This window comes from Calypte anna, chromosome 5A, assembly GCF_003957555.1.
Source record: "Calypte anna isolate BGI_N300 chromosome 5A, bCalAnn1_v1.p, whole genome shotgun sequence".
NCBI classification, from domain to species: Eukaryota; Metazoa; Chordata; class Aves; order Apodiformes; family Trochilidae; genus Calypte; species Calypte anna.
The window spans coordinates 38726161-38745684 of record NC_044251.1 but is presented as its reverse complement, the minus strand read 5'-3'; the positions used below and the strand labels follow the sequence as shown (position 1 = coordinate 38745684).

Here is a 19524-nt window from a genome sequence, read left to right as displayed (position 1 = left end):
AGGGGGGTGCGGGACGAGGGGAAAAGCGTTCCCCTGGAGCTTTCAGACTGCTTTCCCTGCGCGGGAGTAAGCGGAGCAGCGCTGCTGTAGCCTTAGCGCTTGTCCCGCAGGAGCGGCCTGCTCGTCAGGGCCTGCGTGAGGAGATCCCCATGGAAGCGGGAAGCAGCTCCAGCCTCAGCCAGGACTCCTTGGCCAGCCTGACGGCGGGTGACGTGCTCATTCACTCCACGGGTGTCCTGAGGGAGAAGCCCATCGAGGCTGTGACACGGGCTGGTGGCCGTCCCAAGAAAGTGACGATCGCTGTCAAGAGGCTGCGGGAAGCGGCGTCCCCCGGCCCGGCAGCTGAGCCGGCTCTGGCCGGAGACAGAGCACCCTCCAGCGTCTCTCCGGCCTCGGTAGCAAGTTGGGTTCGGTTCGATGGAGTGACCCAAGTGACCCACGGACCTTCCCGCAGCGCGGCACCGGGTGCGTGGGTTGCAGGGCGGGGGTGGAGGTTCGGGTGAGGTCAGATCGCTGTGGGGTGGTGATTATAGGCTCTGGTAATTTTATACCCGAGGAGGGTTTTTTGGTTTTCCTGTTCCCTTTTCCCCTTTTTTCTCCTTTTCCCCTTTTTTCTTCTTTTCCCCTTTTTTCTCCTTTTCCCCTTTTTTTTCCTTTTCCCCTTTTTTTTCCCTTTTCCCCTTTTTTTTTCCTTTTCCCCCTTTTTTTTTCCTTTTCCCCTTTTTTTTTTCCTTTCCCCCTTTTTTTTTTCCTTTTCCCCTTTTTTTTTCCTTTTCCCCTTTTTTTTTTCCTTTCCCCTTTTTTTTTTCCTTTCCCCCTTTTTTTTCCCTTTCCCCCTTTTTTTTTCCCTTTCCCCCTTTTTTTTTCCTTTTCCCCCTTTTTTTTCCTTTTCCCCTTTTTTTTTTCCTTTTCCCCTTTTTTTTTTTCCTTTTCCCCTTTTTTTTCCTTTTCCCCTTTTTTTTTCCTTTTCCCCTTTTTTTTTTCCTTTTCCCCTTTTTTTTTTCCTTTTCCCCTTTTTTTTTTCCTTTTCCCCTTTTTTTTTTCCTTTTCCCCTTTTTTTTTTCCTTTTCCCCTTTTTTTTTTCCTTTTCCCCTTTTTTTTTTCCTTTTCCCCTTTTTTTTTCCTTTTCCCCTTTTTTTTTTCCTTTTCCCCTTTTTTTTTTCCTTTTCCCCTTTTTTTTTCCTTTTCCCCTTTTTCCCCCTTTTCTCCCTTTTTCTCTTTCTTTGTTTTTCCTGACTTCACTTCCCACATGGAAAGGGACTCGGGTGGAGTGAGGGGTCAGTCAGCTCTGTCAGGAGAACTCCAGATTCCTCGTCCTTAACCATCAGGCACTTTTCACCTTGCTGGAAAAAGCCCTGACTGTCCTTGTGATGTTTTAAAAAATAATTAAAATGGGGCAGGAAGTTTGTAGGCAGCATCAGAGAGTGGAACAGTGACACGTGCAGGGGCTGAAAGAAGAAAGTTCAAGAAAATCCTTATGGTCACAGGAAAACTACTTTTTGTTTTAGGAGTCTCAGGTACCAAAGGACACCCAGAACCTCTGCTTGCAATAGAAAACTCTGCAGAGTCCTTGTTTTCATCCCAGATGGTAAGAAAAGTTACTGTTGCTTCCTGCAATCCCAGCCTAAGAGAACGAGGGTTTTCTTAAATTGTGTCTTCTGTAGCACAGAAAAAGGGAAAAAAAGGGGAAAAAAAGGAAAAAAAAAGGAAAGAAAAAAGAGGAAAAAAAGAAAAAAAAGGGGGAAAAAAAGAAAAAAAAAGGGAAAGAAAAAAGGAAAAAAAAGGAAAGAAAAAGGGGGGGAAAAAGGAAAGAAAAAGGGGGGGAAAAAGGAAAGAAAAAGGGGGGAAAAAAGGAAAGAAAAAGGGGGGAAAAAAGGAAAGAAAAAGGGGGGGAAAAAGGAAAGAAAAAGGGGGGAAAAAAGGAAAGAAAAAGGGGGGAAAAAAGGAAAGAAAAAGGGGGGGAAAAAGGAAAGAAAAAGGGGGGAAAAAAGGAAAGAAAAAGGGGGGAAAAAAGGAAAGAAAAAGGGGGGAAAAAGGAAAGAAAAAGGGGGGGAAAAGGAAAGAAGAAGGGGGAAAAAAGGAAAGAAGAAGGGGGGAAAAAAGGAAAGAAGAAGGGGGGGAAAAAGGAAAGAAGAAGGGGGGGAAAAAGGAAAGAAGAAGGGGGGGAAAAGGAAAGAAGAAGGGGGGAAAAAGGAAAGAAGAAGGGGGGAAAAAGGAAAGAAGAAGGGGGGAAAAAGGAAAGAAGAAGGGGGAAAAAAGGAAAGAAGAAGGGGGAAAAAAGGAAAGAAGAAGGGGGGAAAATGGAAAGAAGAAGGGGGGGAAAAAGGAAAGAAGAAGGGGGGAAAAGGAAAGAAGAAGGGGGGAAAAAGGAAAGAAGAAGGGGGGGAAAAAGGAAAGAAGAAGGGGGGGAAAGGAAAGAAGAAGGGGGGGAAAAAGGAAAGAAGAAGGGGGGGAAAAAGGAAAGAAGAAGGGGGGAAAAAAGGAAAGAAGAAGGGGGGGAAAAAGGAAAGAAGAAGGGGGGGAAGGAAAGAAAAGGGGGGAAAAAGGAAAGAAAAAGGGGGGAAAAAGGGACAAAAGAAAAAAGAGAAAGGAAAAAGGGAAAAAAAAGGAAAGAAAAAAAGGAAGAAAAAAAGGAAAAAGAAAAAAAAAAGCAGAGCAAATGTTTGGCTCAGCTTTTGCACAATAACTGTGCTCCTGCTTTACTCTTCAGTTTGCTGCTGGTGTGATATTAATGCTGAAGTTTTGGGCAGGGTTTTGTTTACCTGCTGCATGGTGAGTACAAAGGTCTGGTTTTAAGTTTTAGGGTGATTCTTCGTTTAAAAAGGTGAACGTGGCACAAGATTAGTTAGGAGAAGAGAAAGCTTCTTGTGGGCTTTTTATTTCTCTATATAATGAAACACTTCAATTTATAGGGGCTCTTAAACATTTCCCAGTAAGAGTTATTTCTTTTCGGTTTGTTTGTTGTGCCTCACATGGAAACTTGGGCTCCCACCTTGTGATAAGTGAGCAAAATAAACCTGTGCTGTGAAAGGGTTGCAGAGAACTCTCTGCAGAGCTCAGAGCAGAGCTGGTGAGCTGAACAGGAGTCTCAGCATCAGTTATTGTTAAGTAAAAGGTTTTTACTTTCATTACTTTGTGACTTCTCACAGACTTCCTGGGTTCAGCTCTGTTCCTGCAGTTCCACATTGCTGTGCATAGGGGTAACCCTCAATTGTTGCAGACTTAAACATGTAATTTACCACTTTTTGGCCATAAATGAGGAGAATACACAGCATCAGCACCTAGAATACCTCTTTCTAATTTGAATTGTGTTTCTAGGGTGTCTTATCCCTAAAATTTCCTGTCAGTTCTTGTCTACAAAGTCCAGATGGTTCTGTAGTAAAGCTCTGTGAATGCTTTATCCCAGGACCTGTGTGGAGATGGTTACATTGGTTACATTTGTGTGTTCAGGAATTCCACCTGCTGCTAAAACTTTGGCTGCTGATCCCTGAGGCTTCAACATTCACTTTTCTGCTCTTCTTGTCCTGAAGGATTATCCCAGAGAAGCTGCAGATCAGGAAGATCCTTCACTGCTGCTGGAAGACAGCAGAAGACCTGAAGGTGAGGCACACTGATGGACTGCTACATCCCTTGTTTTTGTAATAAAACTGATTAATTAGAGGAACAGGGAGTTTTAATTATATCTTAGATGTTTTTCTTCAACATAGAAATCTGCCAGTGAAAATACTCAAATATTTCTTTGATAAAAAGACTGTAACTGAGATTTATGCTCTTAAATTCTGCAAATATTACTTCAGTCTTGCTGGCATTACATGATCCTGTGGCAGGGGACTTGTACCAGTGCACCAGAATGATGAGATTCCTGTTGCTAATTGAACTATTCATGAGTTTTGATAGAGAACATGGGGGGGAGGGGGAAAGGAGGGTTTGTTTGGATGCATTTTCCTGTTGTGAGTGACTTGCTTCTCTGCAAGCAGCCTACATGATAAAAGTTTCTAATTTCTAATTAAAAAGTTTCTAATTTCTGAGATTTCTAATCCTTAAGAATCTAAAAAATGTTGTTGTTGCCTTTAACTTCTGAATCTGGCAGTTTCAATCAGATTTGGGGAAGCTGAGACTTTTTTTAGACACTAGAGACTAATTTCAAAACTAAATTTAATGACTTTTAAAGACTCATTTTTAAGAAAATACATGTGCAGGTTTCTAAGCTACCTGTGGCTTGGGGGGGAGCTAAGCACAAATAAATAACCTCATTTAGGGCCAAGAAGCAGTAGTTTAGTTTCCTTAAGTTCAGGGAGGGAGCAGCTTATCAGCTGTGTGTAATTAGCAGCAGTGGAACAATGAATCTGCCATATCTTGGGTTGTTACCTCTGCCCAGCAAACAGCAGAGTCTGAATCCCTTTATCATAATGTAAAGCTAAAAAGTTTATTATTTACACTGATATAATTCTTTTTCTTTTTCATTAGGTTTTTTTTTTCAAGTTAGAATCTGCAGGGTTTTATTTAGCAGGCATTCTGAACTCAAGTTGACATTTATATAGTGTAACAAAATAGATTTTATTGCCACTAGCATTCAATACTATATGAAATTGTCTTAAATGAAGCCTACTCTTACTCTAATCCTGATTTAAGCCACCTACATACTGAAGGGAAACAGGTTTTTTTATTTGTATAGATAATGTGCAGGCAGCAGAATCTTCACAGCACAGTTCTACATCTTGAAATAACACTTTGTGTCTCCCTCTGGAGCAGATTTTTGTCTGTCAACCTGACAAAGTTTATTTTATGTCCTTCCCCCAGATGATGTCTTTATTTCTCAATATGCTGCTGGTCAGAAGGAGGCTCTGAGAGCTGTGTTAAAGCAAAAGTAAGATATGTTTTTGTTAGTGTCTTAGCTGCTGTTTCTCTGCTGTACTGCTTCAGTTTCTGCCAGAATGCATAACTGGCAAAGAAAAAATATTCTTTATTGTTCTTTTCCTTTTTCTGCCTGTGAAGATGTTTTCAGTTTCTTTTTTTACTCAGGGTCTTGTTTACTTTACCTGCTTCCAGTAATACTTTTAAACTATTTGAATTAATGATTTCATGTTGCAAGTGTCAGCCAAGATCTGCTCTGATTGGTGATGAATTTTGTGCCAAAACTGTGTAATATTTTTAAGGAGAGATAAGGACACATGCTGAGTCCAGAGGCTGGAAATCTGTCTGGAAATGGACAATCATAAATGAAGTTAAACTTACCAGAACACTTAGTTTTGCACAATACAGCCTGTAAACATATTCTTTGTTACAGTCATCACAGTGAGATGCTTTCAAAATCAGAATCTTTAAGATAATACTGAGAAATTTCTTGTGTCTTGTCTAAAGAGGAGAATAAAATTGGTTTTTAGGTGTCAAGAGCTTCAGGCAGAAATGCTTGATATGATTAGTGACATCAGTGCTAGGTGTGGGAATCATTTGCTTGGGGATGACATGGAGAAAACTGCTTTTTACAGCCACTTCTTTATTTTTTTAGAACTCAAACTACTCCTGTACTTAAAGAGGTGAAGGTGCAGCTCCTAGGAAACCCCTCAGTGGAGAAGAAGGAAGATGTTGGTCATGACACCAGGGAAGTGGATTCTGCAGCCACCATTGCAGCAGCAACTGCTGCTGCCATTGCTACCACAGCTCCACTTCTTAAAGTGAGTAAGTGGCCTGTGGTGATGAGTTCTGTGTCCTCATAAACCAGCAGATTTTTCTAAGCAAGCCTGAGGTAAATAGACACCAATTATTGGGGCTATCTCATGTTTTATTTGTCTCTTTTGGGAAGCAAAGAATTCCCTGATGATAGGAAGGATGTTTTGTTCCCTCCACGCTTGCATCTCTTGCAATAAGGATTTTTTTAAATTTTTTTTCTTAATTTTTTCCTCCCACAGGTTCAAAACGATTTGGAAGCAAAAGTTAATTCAGTTTCAGCATTACTTCATCAGCTCCGGGAGACAGAGACACAACTGCAGGGTGTTGCTGAACAGCAAACAAATACAAAGTATCAGCAGGAGAAGCCCCACTGCCATGAAAGGGTCACTGAGCTGGAAAAACAACTGAGTTCTCTCATGGTGCAACGGATTCAGCACCTGGAAAAGCTGCAGGAGCAACAAATGAATATTCAGGTAACAGTGCAGATAATTTTATTCAGCAAAGCCTTTGACACCATCTCCCACAGCATCCTCCTGAAGAAGCTGTCAGCCCACAGCTTGGACAGGAGCACCCTGTGCTGGGTTAGGAACTGGCTGGAGGGCCGGGCCCAGAGAGTGGTGCTGAACGGGGCTGCATCAAAATGGCGGCCGGTCAGCAGTGGTGTCCCCCAGGGATCAGTGTTGGGCCCAGTTCTGTTCAATATCTTCATTGATGATTTAGATGAGGGGATTGAGTCCATCATCAGCAAATTCACAGATGACACCAAGCTGGGGGGGAGTGTGGATCAGCTGGAAGGCAGGAGGGCTCTGCAGAGGGACCTGGACAGACTGGAGAGTTGGGCTGATTCCAATGGGATGAGGTTCAACACGGCCAAGTGCCGGGTCCTGCACTTTGGCCACAACAACCCCATGGGGAGCTCCAGGCTGGGCACAGAGTGGCTGGAGAGCAGCCAGGCAGAAAGGGACCTGGGAGTCTGGATTGACAAGAAACTGAACATGAGCCAGCAGTGTGCCCAGGTAGCCAAGAAGGCCAATGGCATCCTGGCCTGGATCGGGAACAGAGTGGCCAGCAGGTCCAGGGAAAGGATTCTGCCCCTGTGCTCAGCCCTGGGGAGGCCACAGCTTGAGTCCTGGGTCCAGTTCTGGGCCCCTCAGCCCCTCAGGAAGGAGATTGAGGTGCTGGAGCAGGTCCAGAGAAGAGCAAGGAGGCTGTGAAGGGATCCAGCACAAGTGCTGTGAGGAAGGGCTGAGGGAGCTGGGGGTGTTGAGGCTGGAGAAGAGGAGGCTCAGGGGAGACCTCATCACTCTCTGCAACTCCCTGAAAGGAGGTTGGAGCCAGGGGGGGGTTGGGCTCTTTTCCCAGGCAACTCTCAGCAGGACAAGAGGGCAGGGTCTCAAGTTGTGCCAGGGGAGGTTTAGGTTGGAGATGAGAAAGAATTTCTTTCTGGAGAGGGTGATCAGGCATTGGAATGGGCTGCCCAGGGAAGTAGTGGATTCTCTGTGTCTGGAGCTATTTCAAAAGAGCCTGGATGTGGCACTGAGTGCCATGGGCTGGGAACTGCAGTGGGAGTGGATCAAGGGTTGGACTTGATGATCTCTGAGGTCCCTTCCAACCCAGCCAATTCTATGATTCTATCTGTTTCTTAGTGTCAACGTGTTAATAATTTGGATAATATCTTAGTATTAGAAAGAAAAATCTAGGGGCCAGCACATGAGCTTTGAGTTTTCTGGGAAAAGTTTTATTTCTGGTTCTTTCCCAGGTATCTGCTCCTCTCCCCAAAGTGATTTTTCACTGTGGAAAGTAAATGCAAAAATTGTGTTCCCATTGCCACTGAGAAATGTTTAGAACTTCATTAATTGAAGAAACTTCCATTTAATAAGTAGCCAGTCAGAATGAACACCTAAGGAGAGTTTTATAGATGGCTTGGAGAGTCTCCCATGTTTTTTGAAGGGCAGCAAGATGTCCAAGCATATCTGTATTGTGAGTTTGTTGTAAATGAGTTTTCAGAAAGACTTTTCTAACTGATGGTTTGAGTTTTACTTGAGAAACTAAGCATATATCATAAAGACTTTGTAATTCTGTCTCTTAGTCTCACCTCATCAGCTCTGCAGTCAACATGAGGGCCTTACAGCAGAGTCACAACCCTTCCTCCAGCCTCCTGACAAAACAGGCTGAGAACCCAGAACAGCAACTGCTGAAGAACCAAGAATCTTTATATCAGAGGGCTTCATTTCCTACCAGTGCTCCACCTGCTCAAGGTGAAGACAAATTCTAAGTGTCTTATTGTCAGTGTTAGTTTTCTGTTAATTTTGTGTCCATTTCTACTGATGTATCCAACATTTCTTCTGTGTAATTGTTTGGTTTTGGGGTTCTTTTTGCCTAATGTGCTTTTTGTATAACACCTCTTAACTTTAATAATGCTTTAGCTTAAATAACAGTGAGAGGTTGGTGTTTACTGACTGCTTAGTCTGTATCAAGAGAGGCCAAGACTTAACCTAAAATAGTCTTTACTGAGAGTTGTTCCATATGGAAGTTTGTAATGAACTAATCCACAGTATGGTTTTTTTTTTATTTGATCCCTTTATAATAACATTCAGAAGTATGAAATTTTCTTTCCACTTACTTTTTTAACTAATTCTGTAAATATTTGCAGTTTTGTAAAAAAATTCATATTGCTGGTATGTTTTTTTCTAGATTTGTTTTACTCTTGGGAAAATTCCTAACATTGTAATAATTTTACTTTCTTTTTTTTTTTTTTTCCTCCTGAAGCAAATTCAAGCCAATTTCAAAGTCATGGGATGCATTCACAAAAATATTCTCTAATAACACCAGTTCCTCGGAGATATGTTCCAGAACCTGTATCCAAAAATGTGAAAATCTCAGGGAAAGAAAACCCTGTAACAGAAAAGGAAAATATTCCCAAATCCATGAATGAAGGTATTGTGAGAAAGACACTCCTGCCCTCCACTGCCATGAAAAGCATGACCTGGGGTTTATTTTGTGTGGTCCTTGCCTAATCTGAGTTTAAATACCAAAATTCAGCCTAATTCAGAATATTTGTGTGTACATTTGGGCAGGGTTAGTTTTGTGAATAGGTCACTTTTAATTAGCTCAAGATTTAATGACAATACTGAGCTGACCTGTAGCACATTGATGTGTTTGCTCACTGAAACATTTTCTTAGGTTAAAAACTGAGTGGCATTTCATTGGCAGCTTTAAAGAAAATTATATATATTACTGAAAAAGCTGGGAACTGCTCAATAATTAGGTCATTATCATTGGTTGAACTGAGGTTTGTGGTTTTTTGCTGGTTTTTTTTTTTCACAAAAACATGCATCCACAGGGTCTCTGGGCTGTTGTAATGAAAGCATCATGTGTAAAGCAAAGGAAGTAGTTTTACTGGTTTTCAACAGTTTACTGGTATGAAATTCAGTTTTGGAGATTTAATCAAAAAAGAAAGCATCATTTTTTAGCTGGTTGTGTTTAGAGTTGCTTGAGGATCTGAGATTGGAGAAAAGTATTCAAAATATCCATCCACTGCACTCATTCACCAGCAAAATGCCTGTTTGTGTCTTAGATCCTTTCAGCCTTAGATCCTTTCAGATCCTTTCTGCTCTCTCTCTTTTACAAAGCTGTCAAGTAAATATTCCTGGTGTTCCCTGGGCCTGTGGATAAATGAAGTGAGGCAAAGGAAGAGCAGATCTGTGACACTGCAGAGAAGCTGTGTCTCTCACAGTTCCATTCCTCTGCTCCCTGGCTTGGCCAATGTGAAGCAGTCACAGTCAGATCAGTAGGAGTGGTTTTACACAGCTTGTCTTACCTGAAGGAAATCCTTATTTTAATATCTAAAAATTATCTTCCTCTCCTTGCTGTTATATAGAGTCATAGAATCACAGAATTGGCTGGGTTGGAAGGGACCTCAGAGATCATCAAGTCCAACCCTTGATCCACTCCCACTGCAGTTCCCAGCCCATGGCACTCAGTGCCACATCCAGGCTCTTTGGAAATATCTCCAGACACGGAGAATCCACTACTTCCCTGGGCAGCCCATTCCAATGCCTGATCACCCTCTCCAGAAAGAAATTCTTTCTCATCTCCAACCTAAACCTCCCCTGGCACAACTTGAGACCCTGCCCTCTTGTCTTGCTGAGAGTTGCCTGGGAAAAGAGCCCAACCCCCCCTGGCTCCAACCTCCTTTCAGGGAGTTGTAGAGAGTGATGAGGTCTCCCCTGAACCTCCTCTTCTCCAGCCTCAACACCCCCAGCTCCCTCAGCCCTTCCTCACAGGACTTGTGCTGGATCCCTTCACCAGCCCAGTTGCCCTCCTTTGGACCAGCTCCAGCACCTCAATCTCCTTCCTGAGCTGAGGGGCCCAGAACTGGACCCAGGACTCAAGCTGTGGCCTTCCCAGGGCTGAGCACAGGGGCAGAATCCCTTCCCTGGACCTGCTGGCCACGCTGTTCCTGATCCAGGCCAGGATGCCATTGGCCTTCTTGGCCACCTGGGCACACTGCTGGCTCCTGTTCAGCTTCCTGGCAATTCAAACTCCAAGGTCCCTCTCTGTCTGACTGCTCTCCAAGAGTGGTGAAATATCTGCAAAGAAAATGTGATTATTAAATACTCTGAGCAAACTTAACTTTGTTTTGTGCCTTAGGTGAAGAGAGACTTGCTGAGCATATTCTGAGTTCTCAAGAAATGCCACTGAGGCGAATGGAATCTTCAGAGAAGGCAGCATTAAAGAGTGATAAAATGAGCTTGTATCCTGGGAGAGACAGGTAAATAAGTGTGGCAATCCAAACGTGAGGAAGATTTTTTTTGTTTGTTATGGTGAGATTGGAAAAAGTGTATTAAATATCTGTGGTGTAATAGAGTCACTGGTGACATCTTGGGTTGTGACAAAGCTGTGCTTCAAATAAAGCACTGGAGCACTGGTGTTTCTGTGCTCTTGCTGGGTTTGTGTTATGCTGAAGGGAGGTGAAAGCTGGTGGCTAAAAATCCAGAGCACCCTTCTCAAAGGTCAGTGGGTGTCCCTTTGAGTGCTTTTTGGTCTTCTGAGTGTATTTTGTTGCAGCACCTTCTGCAGGAGTGTCAGGAAACCAGGTGGACAAGTGGAATTGCCCCTGTCAGTGAGACTCCAAGCTACTTGAGGCTGCACTCCAGCAGCATCTTAACAATTTCTGTGCTTTTAGAGTGTGTGAGGAAATTTTCTTAGCCATGCAGTCTGAAATAGATTTTCCCAGAATGTTTGGAGTTGGAAGGGACCTCATAAGATCATTGAGTCCAACCCCCCTGCTAGAGCAGGATTACCTAGTGTGGGTCACACAGGAACAAGTCCAGTTGGGGTTTGAATGTCTCCAGAGGAGACTCCACAAGCTCCTTGGGCAGCCTGAGCCAGGGTTCTGTCACCCTCACAGTGAAAAAGCTTTTTCTTATGTTTACATGGAACATCCTACACTCCAGATTGCACCCATTGCCCCTTGTCCTGTCCTTGGTCATCACTGAGAGCAGCCTGGCTCCTCCTGACACTCACCCTTTGCATAGTTATAAACATTAATTTGATGTCATAAATTCACTGATATAATGACAAGTTATATTAGTCATTATATAATACATAGAGCTACATAGAGACTGTCTGATTTCTGATAGCACAGACAAAAACATGAATTGCTTCAAATAGAAAGATAAACTAAATCTTAAATGTTGCTCTATTAGGTCTGAATTTTAGGTATTTTTTCATAATTCAAAATGCAAGGATACAGCTTAAGGTGTTAAGTGGCAAACAGGGAAAGCCCAATAACCTTTATTTAGCCTCAGGTGAAAAAGAAAATTCCATTTTTTATAAAGTTTTGATATTCTTGCACTTGAATTTCTTGCTCAGTTTCAAAGTTGGCTTCTTTCTTGGGCCACATGAGATGCAGTAGAACTTTCTGTCAAGGCTCTTTCTCCCATCAGGAATACTGCTTTGTGTACAGACTCAGCCCCCACTTTGGAAAACTCCTTCCAAAACTGCAAATCAATTGAGAAAACTGTGAAAAAAGCAGATGATTTACTTCAAGATCTTGGGCAGTTGAGAAGAGAAATGCGTGACATGCTGCAGGTAAAGCCCATGCTATCAGAATGCCAAAGAGTTTGAATAAAGGGAGCAAAAAATGTGGAGAGAAGCTTAGAGGTCTGGTATCAGTAAAAATGTTGCCCTTGGTTCTTTCTCTCTAAAAAAGATTGATGTTTGTTTGTGTTTACTTGAAATATTTCAGTCTTTTTGAATGGGAGGGCTTTGAACCTGAGTCATGTTGCAGTGAGTGGAGTGAGCTATAGAGGCTCTTCCTGCCATTCTGCCAGACATAAAACAGGTGTAAAATAAAAACAGTTTATTTAGTTGTTTAAAGTTTATTTTCACTGCCTATTTTCTGCTAGTTGTCTTCCTGTTACACTAGAGCTGCAGAGCTGATGTGACATTCCCTTTTCTGAAAGAAAAATGTTCTACTTTTTTGCAGTCAATCTAAGGGATGACTTAAGCTACTTCCTGCATCATTTTGCCATTTCTTTTTGTAAAAAGTACTATTTCTGAAGAATTACTTGATATATACCATTGTCTTGTTTCTCATGCTAATGATTTTGTACCTTTGGTGGCAAAATGGTTCTGTTCTGGCAAAGTATAACTTTAGACAATGGAAGCTTTTATCTGTTTCTTATCCTGGTTCCATGTGGAGGCAAAGTGCAGAGGATCATTTATCCTGTCTGCTTGGATCCCCTCTGTTCTTGTAAATATAAATGGGGGGTAAGGAGATTGAGTAGCCAAAGGTTTGTGAGTTAGCTTGGAACACAATAGTTTGGATTCCATTGGTTTGTTTTGTGGTTGAAGGTTTCAGTTTGCATGTCCCTAAAAATATTCATATTACATGCCTGTAATTTGCTGCTTTATCTTTAGGAACACAGCTTCATCTGACATATCTTAGAGTATAGCTGATGCTTTGATAGATTGCTTAATAGATTTTATAATACATTAATGGATTGTGTGTTTAACTTTTGTACTAGTAAAAGAAGAGGTGCCATGTGCCCCATTTATGTTGCAAATATTTGCTAAAACTTAACATGCCTTTTATAGGCAGCAGAGCAGGACAAGATGGGATAAAGAATGGCAGGTGAGAAGGACACAGTTTGACATTAGTTCTTTAAAATATCTTCTTATGAAAAAGGAGAAGAAATCTAAAGTCCAGTCAATTAGATGCTTAGATACTGACTTCTCATAGTTGAGAGATTTGTAGAATTAGTAGATAAATGCTTGGGATAACTGACCTCTGGTTTTGTCAACAGGCAAATAAAAGCCCTGAATGAACTGAGGTTGGTTGAGATGGAACAGAAGGTGGTGCTCTAATCCACCACAAGAGTACAGCAAGATTTAGTAGCTCACAGAGAATTCATTCTGCTCATTTAAATTGATCTAATATCTAGATTTTACCTCAACACATCTATCTTTAGATCAGTTTTGAAAGCTCTTCTTCTGTCTTTTTAGGAAGCAAATTCATGGAAGACAGACATGAATGACCTTATTAAGGTATACCTTGAATTTTTATGTTTCAGAGATTTTTTTAAATACTGTCCTACTGAAACACTTTTGAATATGCTTGCTATGAGATAACACTATGTGACTATTGCATACCTGTATTTTTTTTTTAAGTTCCTGTTATGTACAGATTCCATTACTCAGGATTTAATTTATTTGACTTGTCTTACTCAATCTTGGTTCAGCACTTTGAAGTAATAATACAAATGTCAGGCACACAGCTGGCACCTAAAATGGGCATAGAGTGGACTTAATATGATTACCATTTAATGGTCTGGGTCTGATTGCCAAATCTACATTAGTTTATACTTGAACATGTGTCTGCATTTCTTACATTTTCTCACAAATTCACCTGTCTTGTTTATGTAATGTTTCTGAAACTGTTTAATTTAAAAATGAAAATATCTAAAATTTGTAACTAATTTTGATACATTGTCCTTTTCTCACCAGGCAAAACCAAAATCAAGGGGTCTGTGTGTGGATTTCTAATTTGTTGTGTCCATTGTACTTTGGCAGCATGGCTGTTAGAACATAAACTTTTGTTTAATTCAGATTCAATAAGAGCAGCCAAAACTGATGTTTGATCTCTGATTTTTTTTCTGTTCATTCAGTTGATGCTTTCAGTGTCTACACAAATTTGGGCATTTTGGTTTTCTTTTTCTTTATGTAAATTTTTAATTTAAATTATTTAATTTTTTTTGTTTGCTTCCTTTCTGGCAAAATGAAGCACTCTATTTCAGGACCTCTGGGCTTCATCAGGAGTGTGAGACTGAATGTGAGAACTGTAGCTGTGTGGCTTCTTGTTTCCTGTGCACTTTTGTCCCTTCCTTTTTATTTAGCAGCTAATATATGCTTGATTTTTATCTCTGTAAGAGGGTTCTGCAAACCAAAAGGCTAATAGTTGCTTCCTTGTTCCTTAGGAAATGCAAAAATCACTGGGAGGGAGAGAGGATGGTGGTGCTGTTCATAGAATCATAGAATTGGCTGGGTTGGAAGGGACCTCAGAGATCATCAAGTCCAACCCTTGATCCACTCCCACTGCAGTTCCCAGCCCATGGCACTCAGTGCCACATCCAGGCTCTTTTGAAATCTCTCCAGGGATGGAGAATCCACTACTTCCCTGGGCAGCCCATTCCAATGCCTGATCACCCTCTGCAGAAAGAAATTCTTTCTCATCTCCAACCTAAACCTCCCCTGGCACAACTTGAGACCCTGCCCTCTTGTCTTGCTGAGAGTTGCCTGGGAAAAGAGCCCAACCCCCCCCTGGCTCCAACCTCCTTTCAGGGAGTTGGAGAGAGTGATGAGGTCTCCCCTGAGCCTCCTCTTCTCCAGCCTCAACACCCCCAGCTCCCTCAGCCCTTCCTCACAGGACTTGTGCTGGATCCCTTCACAGCCTCCTTGCTCTTCTCTGGACCTGCTCCAGCACCTCAATCTCCTTCCTGAGCTGAGGGGCCCAGAACTGGACCCAGGACTCAAGCTGTGGCCTCCCCAGGGCTGAGCACAGGGGCAGAATCCCTTCCCTGGACCTGCTGGCCACGCTGTTCCTGATCCAGGCCAGGATGCCATTGGCCTTCTTGGCCACCTGGGCACACTGCTGGCTCATGTTCAGCTTCCTGGCAATCCAGACTCCCAGGTCCCTTTGTAGCACTCTCTCCATTTGCCTGACCTCTGAATATATTTGCAACATCCTGAATGTTCTTGAGTCATTGAAGTTGATGGTAGAATGTGTGGATGGGATTTCATGTGCTAGGCCTTGATTTGATATTTTATTAGTAGGAATTCTGATCAGTGTGTAAAGGATTGAAATTACAACATCAGGATAAAACCTAGCAGTTCTGTTTCACTTGTAGCCAAAAAACCCAACTGTTGCTGCTGAGCCTCAAGGACATCATCAGCTGAAGAAAACATCCATCCTTGAAAATGTTAAAGTGCCAAAATCCATACTGAGGGATGCTGAAAGGATTTTGAGAGGGGTTCAGAACAATAAGAAAGTTCTTGAAGATAACTTGGAGGCTGTTGTCCGTGCAAAAGATGGAGATGCCATGGATGCTTTTATTAATGCCTTGGCTACAAACAGGTTGGTCCTGATTATTCAACTCATTGTGTGTGCTCACCTTTTAACCCCTCTTTCACTTTTTTAGGTTCTCTGCATTGAAGAACTAGTGCAGTCCCCTATAAAAGTATTTATTGACTCTCCTTAGCAAGAATTAGATTGAATTTCACTGAAATTCTTTTGAATTTCAAGTATTTTTTGATTCTCGTGGTGTGAATTGGATTTTTTTGACAGGTCCCTATTACTTCTTTGTAAATCTGAATTCTGAGACTGTATCATCTGGCCAAACTGCTCTGCTGTCAAGACAAAGGGCCATTTATCTTTTTGTAGACTAACTTGCACTAGTAAGAAATTTAGAGAGTAATTTCATTATTCATCTGAGTAATTTCATCACTCAGAACAAAAGAGGCTTCCTAAGCCTGCAGATGTTACAGAATCAGCTATCCTACAGCAGATCTTTTGGCTTTTGAACTTTTGCCTCTTTAGTTGTGTTAACTACTCCTGTTTGCATCACAGTGAAAGTTTTCCTGTTTAATTACAACTTAATCTTTGAAGGCAACTATTCTTGTTAGTCTTTTTGTGTTGTTGTTGCAGGCATAATATTTGTCATCACAGTCTTTTAGAAGAAATGGTCATTTTTGTCATCTACATTTTGTCTTTTGAGTTGGAATACTTTTGTTGCCTTGTTTTTTTCAGTTTTTGATTAAAATAGAATCACACAGAATCACAGAATCACAGAATCCTTGGGGTTGGAAGGGACCTCGAAAGATCATCTAGTCCAACCCCCCCTGCCAGAGCAGGGCCACCTAGAGCACTTCGCATAGGAACGTGTCCAGGCGGGTTTTGAATGTCTCCAGTGAAGGAGACTCCACGACCCCCCTGGGCAGCCTGTTCCAGGGCTCTGTCACCCTTACAGGAAAAACATTTTTCCGGATATTCAACTTGAACCTCCTGTGCTCCAATTTACACCCATTACCCCTTGTCCTATCACTGGTCACCACTGAGAAAAGCCTAACTCCATCTCCCTGACACTCACCCCTTACATATTTGAAAACATTGATGAGGTCACCCCTCAGTCTCCTTTTCTCCAAACTAAAGAGACCCAGCTCCCTCAGCCTTTCCTCATAAGGGAGATGTTCCACTCCCTTAATCATCTTAGTAGCTCTGCGCTGGACTCTTTCAAGCACTTCCCTGTCCTTCTTGAACTGAGGGGCCCAGAACTGGACACAATACTCCAGGTGCGGCCTCACCAATGCAGAATAGAGGGGGAGGAGAACCTCTCTTGACCTACTAACCACACCCTTTCTAATGCACCCCAGGATGCCATTGGCCTTCTTGGCCACAAGGGCACATTGCTGGCTCATGGTCATCCTCTTGTCTACCAGGACCCCCAGGTCTCTTTCACCTACACTGCTCTCCAGCAGGTCAGCCCCCAACCTGTACTGGGACATTGTGTTGTTCTTCCCCAAATGCAAAACTCTACACTTCCCCTTGTTGAATTTCATCATGTTTCTCTCTGCCCAACTCTCCAGCCTGTCTAAGTCTCTCTGAATGGCAGCACAGCCCTCTGGTGTGTCAGCCACTCCTCCCAGCTTAGTGTCATCAGCAAACTTGCTGAGGGTAAAATAGGAAAGGATAGGTCTGCTTAGTGCCTTCTGAAGCCTGTAGAGGTACATAATCTTACTTTCTCTGTGTTCTGGGTTTCTCTTTTTATAGTGTTTATGGGTCACTACTTTCCCAGGAAGAAATGAGTGCCACTTGGGAAGCACTGACCTAAAATAATTCTTCTGTTTCAGGGATGCATTTGAAGAGATTCGTATCAGGAAGACTGTGGATGAGTGGATTAAGGCAATCAGTGCAGAAATCCAGGTATGGCTGGTAAAAATGAGGACAGGTTTTTGCCTTATTTTCCACCTTACATTGTTCTTTCTTGTTGATAGTTAAACGTGATTCATTCACAACTTGAAAACAGGACAAAACTGCTTATTGTTATTATTAGCACCTAATACACTCTAATAAAATATTTATCTCTGCTTTAAAACTTCCATTGCTTAATGAAAATCACAGGTCACAGGTAATGGCTAACATGAAAACCTGGCCATTTTTTAGAACTTGAGTTGGCCACAAACTCTTCTGATAGCCTTGATGATAAAATCTCATTTTATTACCTTTACATTTTAGGCTGAAATGGCAAGCAATGATTCAGAACAAGTGAAATATGATCAAAAGGTCCCGTGGATTAAGAGAGCCCAAAACATCAAGGTTATGAAGACCAATAAAGAAATTAAAGCAAAAACTGAAAAAACTCAAGGATGCTCAACAAAGAAGCCTTTATCTGCAGCTAAGCCATTACAGAAGCAAGCAGAAGATAACACAAGCAAGCAGAGGTTTAGACCTTACTTTTCTTCTGAAAATTTTCAGAGGGAAGCAAAAAGGGCACATGTGAGTTCCTAAGTGCTTGGTTTCTTTTTCTGGTAGTGACTTCTGTGCTTTAGGTTGTTACATTCATGTGAAAAATGGTTTGTTTGTGTAACCATCATATTTTAAGTGAAAGTGATAGCCCTGTCCTGTGGATTTCTGTTGTCAGAGTTGTCTTTGGTTTCATTTACTGTAGGCTCCTCAGCAGAGTATGTAAAATATGTAGGATTTATTTTTGTGTGATGATTTTGTCTTCATTGGTGCCTGCTATTTTATTCAGCTGTTAGGAAGCTGCTTTTTGGGTATTCTGCATGCCTAAGTTTTTATGTGCACTTGAAGTATAAACTGGTTTGTTGAGGAAATTCTGACTTCTTTTCCTCTAGACTTTTACAGCACTACTGTTGTGTTCAGATCTTCATACCTGAAGGATTATAAACTTTTTTTTTTGTGTGTGTATGTGTGTCAGGGACCTGTGAACAGCAGAGCAGTGATACAAAATGAAGACCACCTGTGGCAAATTTATGGGAAACCCATTTACCAGGGCCATCGCAGCACTCTTAAAAAAGCACCATATCTGAGATTCAACTCTCCCTCTCCCAAATCTAAAGTTCAAAGACCCAGGGTCATAGAGTGTGTTAGAGGTAAGGAATTGTTTGATGTGAACACTGTGATCCTTCCCAGTTTTCTCTTTTAGGTATTCCTTGTATGAATGAAACTATTTTTTTTATTCACTAAGATTAAACTTAAATTGAAATGCCAAAAACCCTAGTGTGTAGGATTCTGAAGAGATTTAGATGTCATTACTGCTGTTAGTTTTAATAAATAGAAATGCTTGTTAACAAAGGATGCAGTTTAGGCAAAGAAATTGCCAGAGCTGTTGCACTTTGTTTTCATTATGATTGAAACTATGGGGGAACTTCTCATCCTTCCTTCTCTCTGTGCAGAAAAGAGTTTAGTCAAGTTACCAGTTGCTCTTGTTGGAGGTTGTTTTACACATGTTATAAGGAGGTGAAGAACATTGCCAGAAAGCAACAAAACAAAGTGGATACTTGGAAATCCAAGAGGAGAAATAGTGTGGTAAATGTAAGAGGCAGCTGAAGTTAGAGTGGGCACAGTTGAGTTAATAGGATGAGCATGAGTGGAAAAATATTGCTTGGCTTATCCCTGTGCTTCTTGCATTTGTGCTGTTGTTGCCCAGGTAGGGAAGATATACTTGATGCAAACTTAACTGTCTGTCAGGGTTTAACACTGGCCTGGCAATTAAACTGAATAACAGATGCTCTCTATTAATCTCTCTCTCCTCCTTGATAAAGAAAGGAGAGAGAATAAGGGAGAGAGACTTATGGGTTGGAAACTAAACTACACAACTTTAATGAAACAGTAATGATAAATAGGAAAAATTACTAAATATATACAAATATACAGGAAAATGGAAACCACATTCCTCCCCCCTTTTCCCCAAGAACTCTCACGTCAGCACCAAGGCTGCAGGGCAGCCCTGGGAAAGTCCAGGCTGGACTCCTGGAGTCAACAGCAGTTGGGAACTAGAGGCAGGAACACACAGATATGGGCTGGGATGGATCAGGACCACAGGCAGAGGAATGGATGGAATCCTCCCAGGATGCTGGGTGAAGGAAGGGAAGCAGGAAAGACAGGAAATCCTGAAATCCTGCTTGGCCCTTGTGATGCCTCAAATTTATCCTGAGTATGATGTGTATGGGATGGAATACTCTGTTTGGTCAATTCTGGCATCTATCTTGTCTGTTCCTCCCCAAATGAGGCTGCAGGTGGGACCTCTTTACTCCTTCCGGAGGGTAAAA

At 41.9% G+C, this 19524-nt stretch overlaps 1 protein-coding gene across 1 annotated transcript in view; it reads left to right on the top strand.

Moving 5' to 3' along the window:
• The first annotated feature begins 5 nt into the window (after nt 1–5).
• KIAA0586 (KIAA0586 ortholog) overlaps nt 6–19524 on the top strand; it is a 79845-nt gene continuing 60326 nt past the window's right edge. The window contains exons 1-15 of the mRNA XM_030452371.1: nt 6–465; nt 1509–1588; nt 3531–3600; nt 4801–4867; nt 5510–5675; nt 5910–6143; nt 7760–7928; nt 8440–8607; nt 10324–10444; nt 11622–11766; nt 13183–13224; nt 15084–15310; nt 17083–17155; nt 17468–17728; nt 18171–18345. Of these exons, the coding sequence (XP_030308231.1) occupies nt 150–465; nt 1509–1588; nt 3531–3600; nt 4801–4867; nt 5510–5675; nt 5910–6143; nt 7760–7928; nt 8440–8607; nt 10324–10444; nt 11622–11766; nt 13183–13224; nt 15084–15310; nt 17083–17155; nt 17468–17728; nt 18171–18345 (2314 nt within the window). The 5' untranslated portion in view covers nt 6–149. The remainder of the gene's footprint in view (nt 466–1508; nt 1589–3530; nt 3601–4800; nt 4868–5509; nt 5676–5909; nt 6144–7759; nt 7929–8439; nt 8608–10323; nt 10445–11621; nt 11767–13182; nt 13225–15083; nt 15311–17082; nt 17156–17467; nt 17729–18170; nt 18346–19524) is intronic.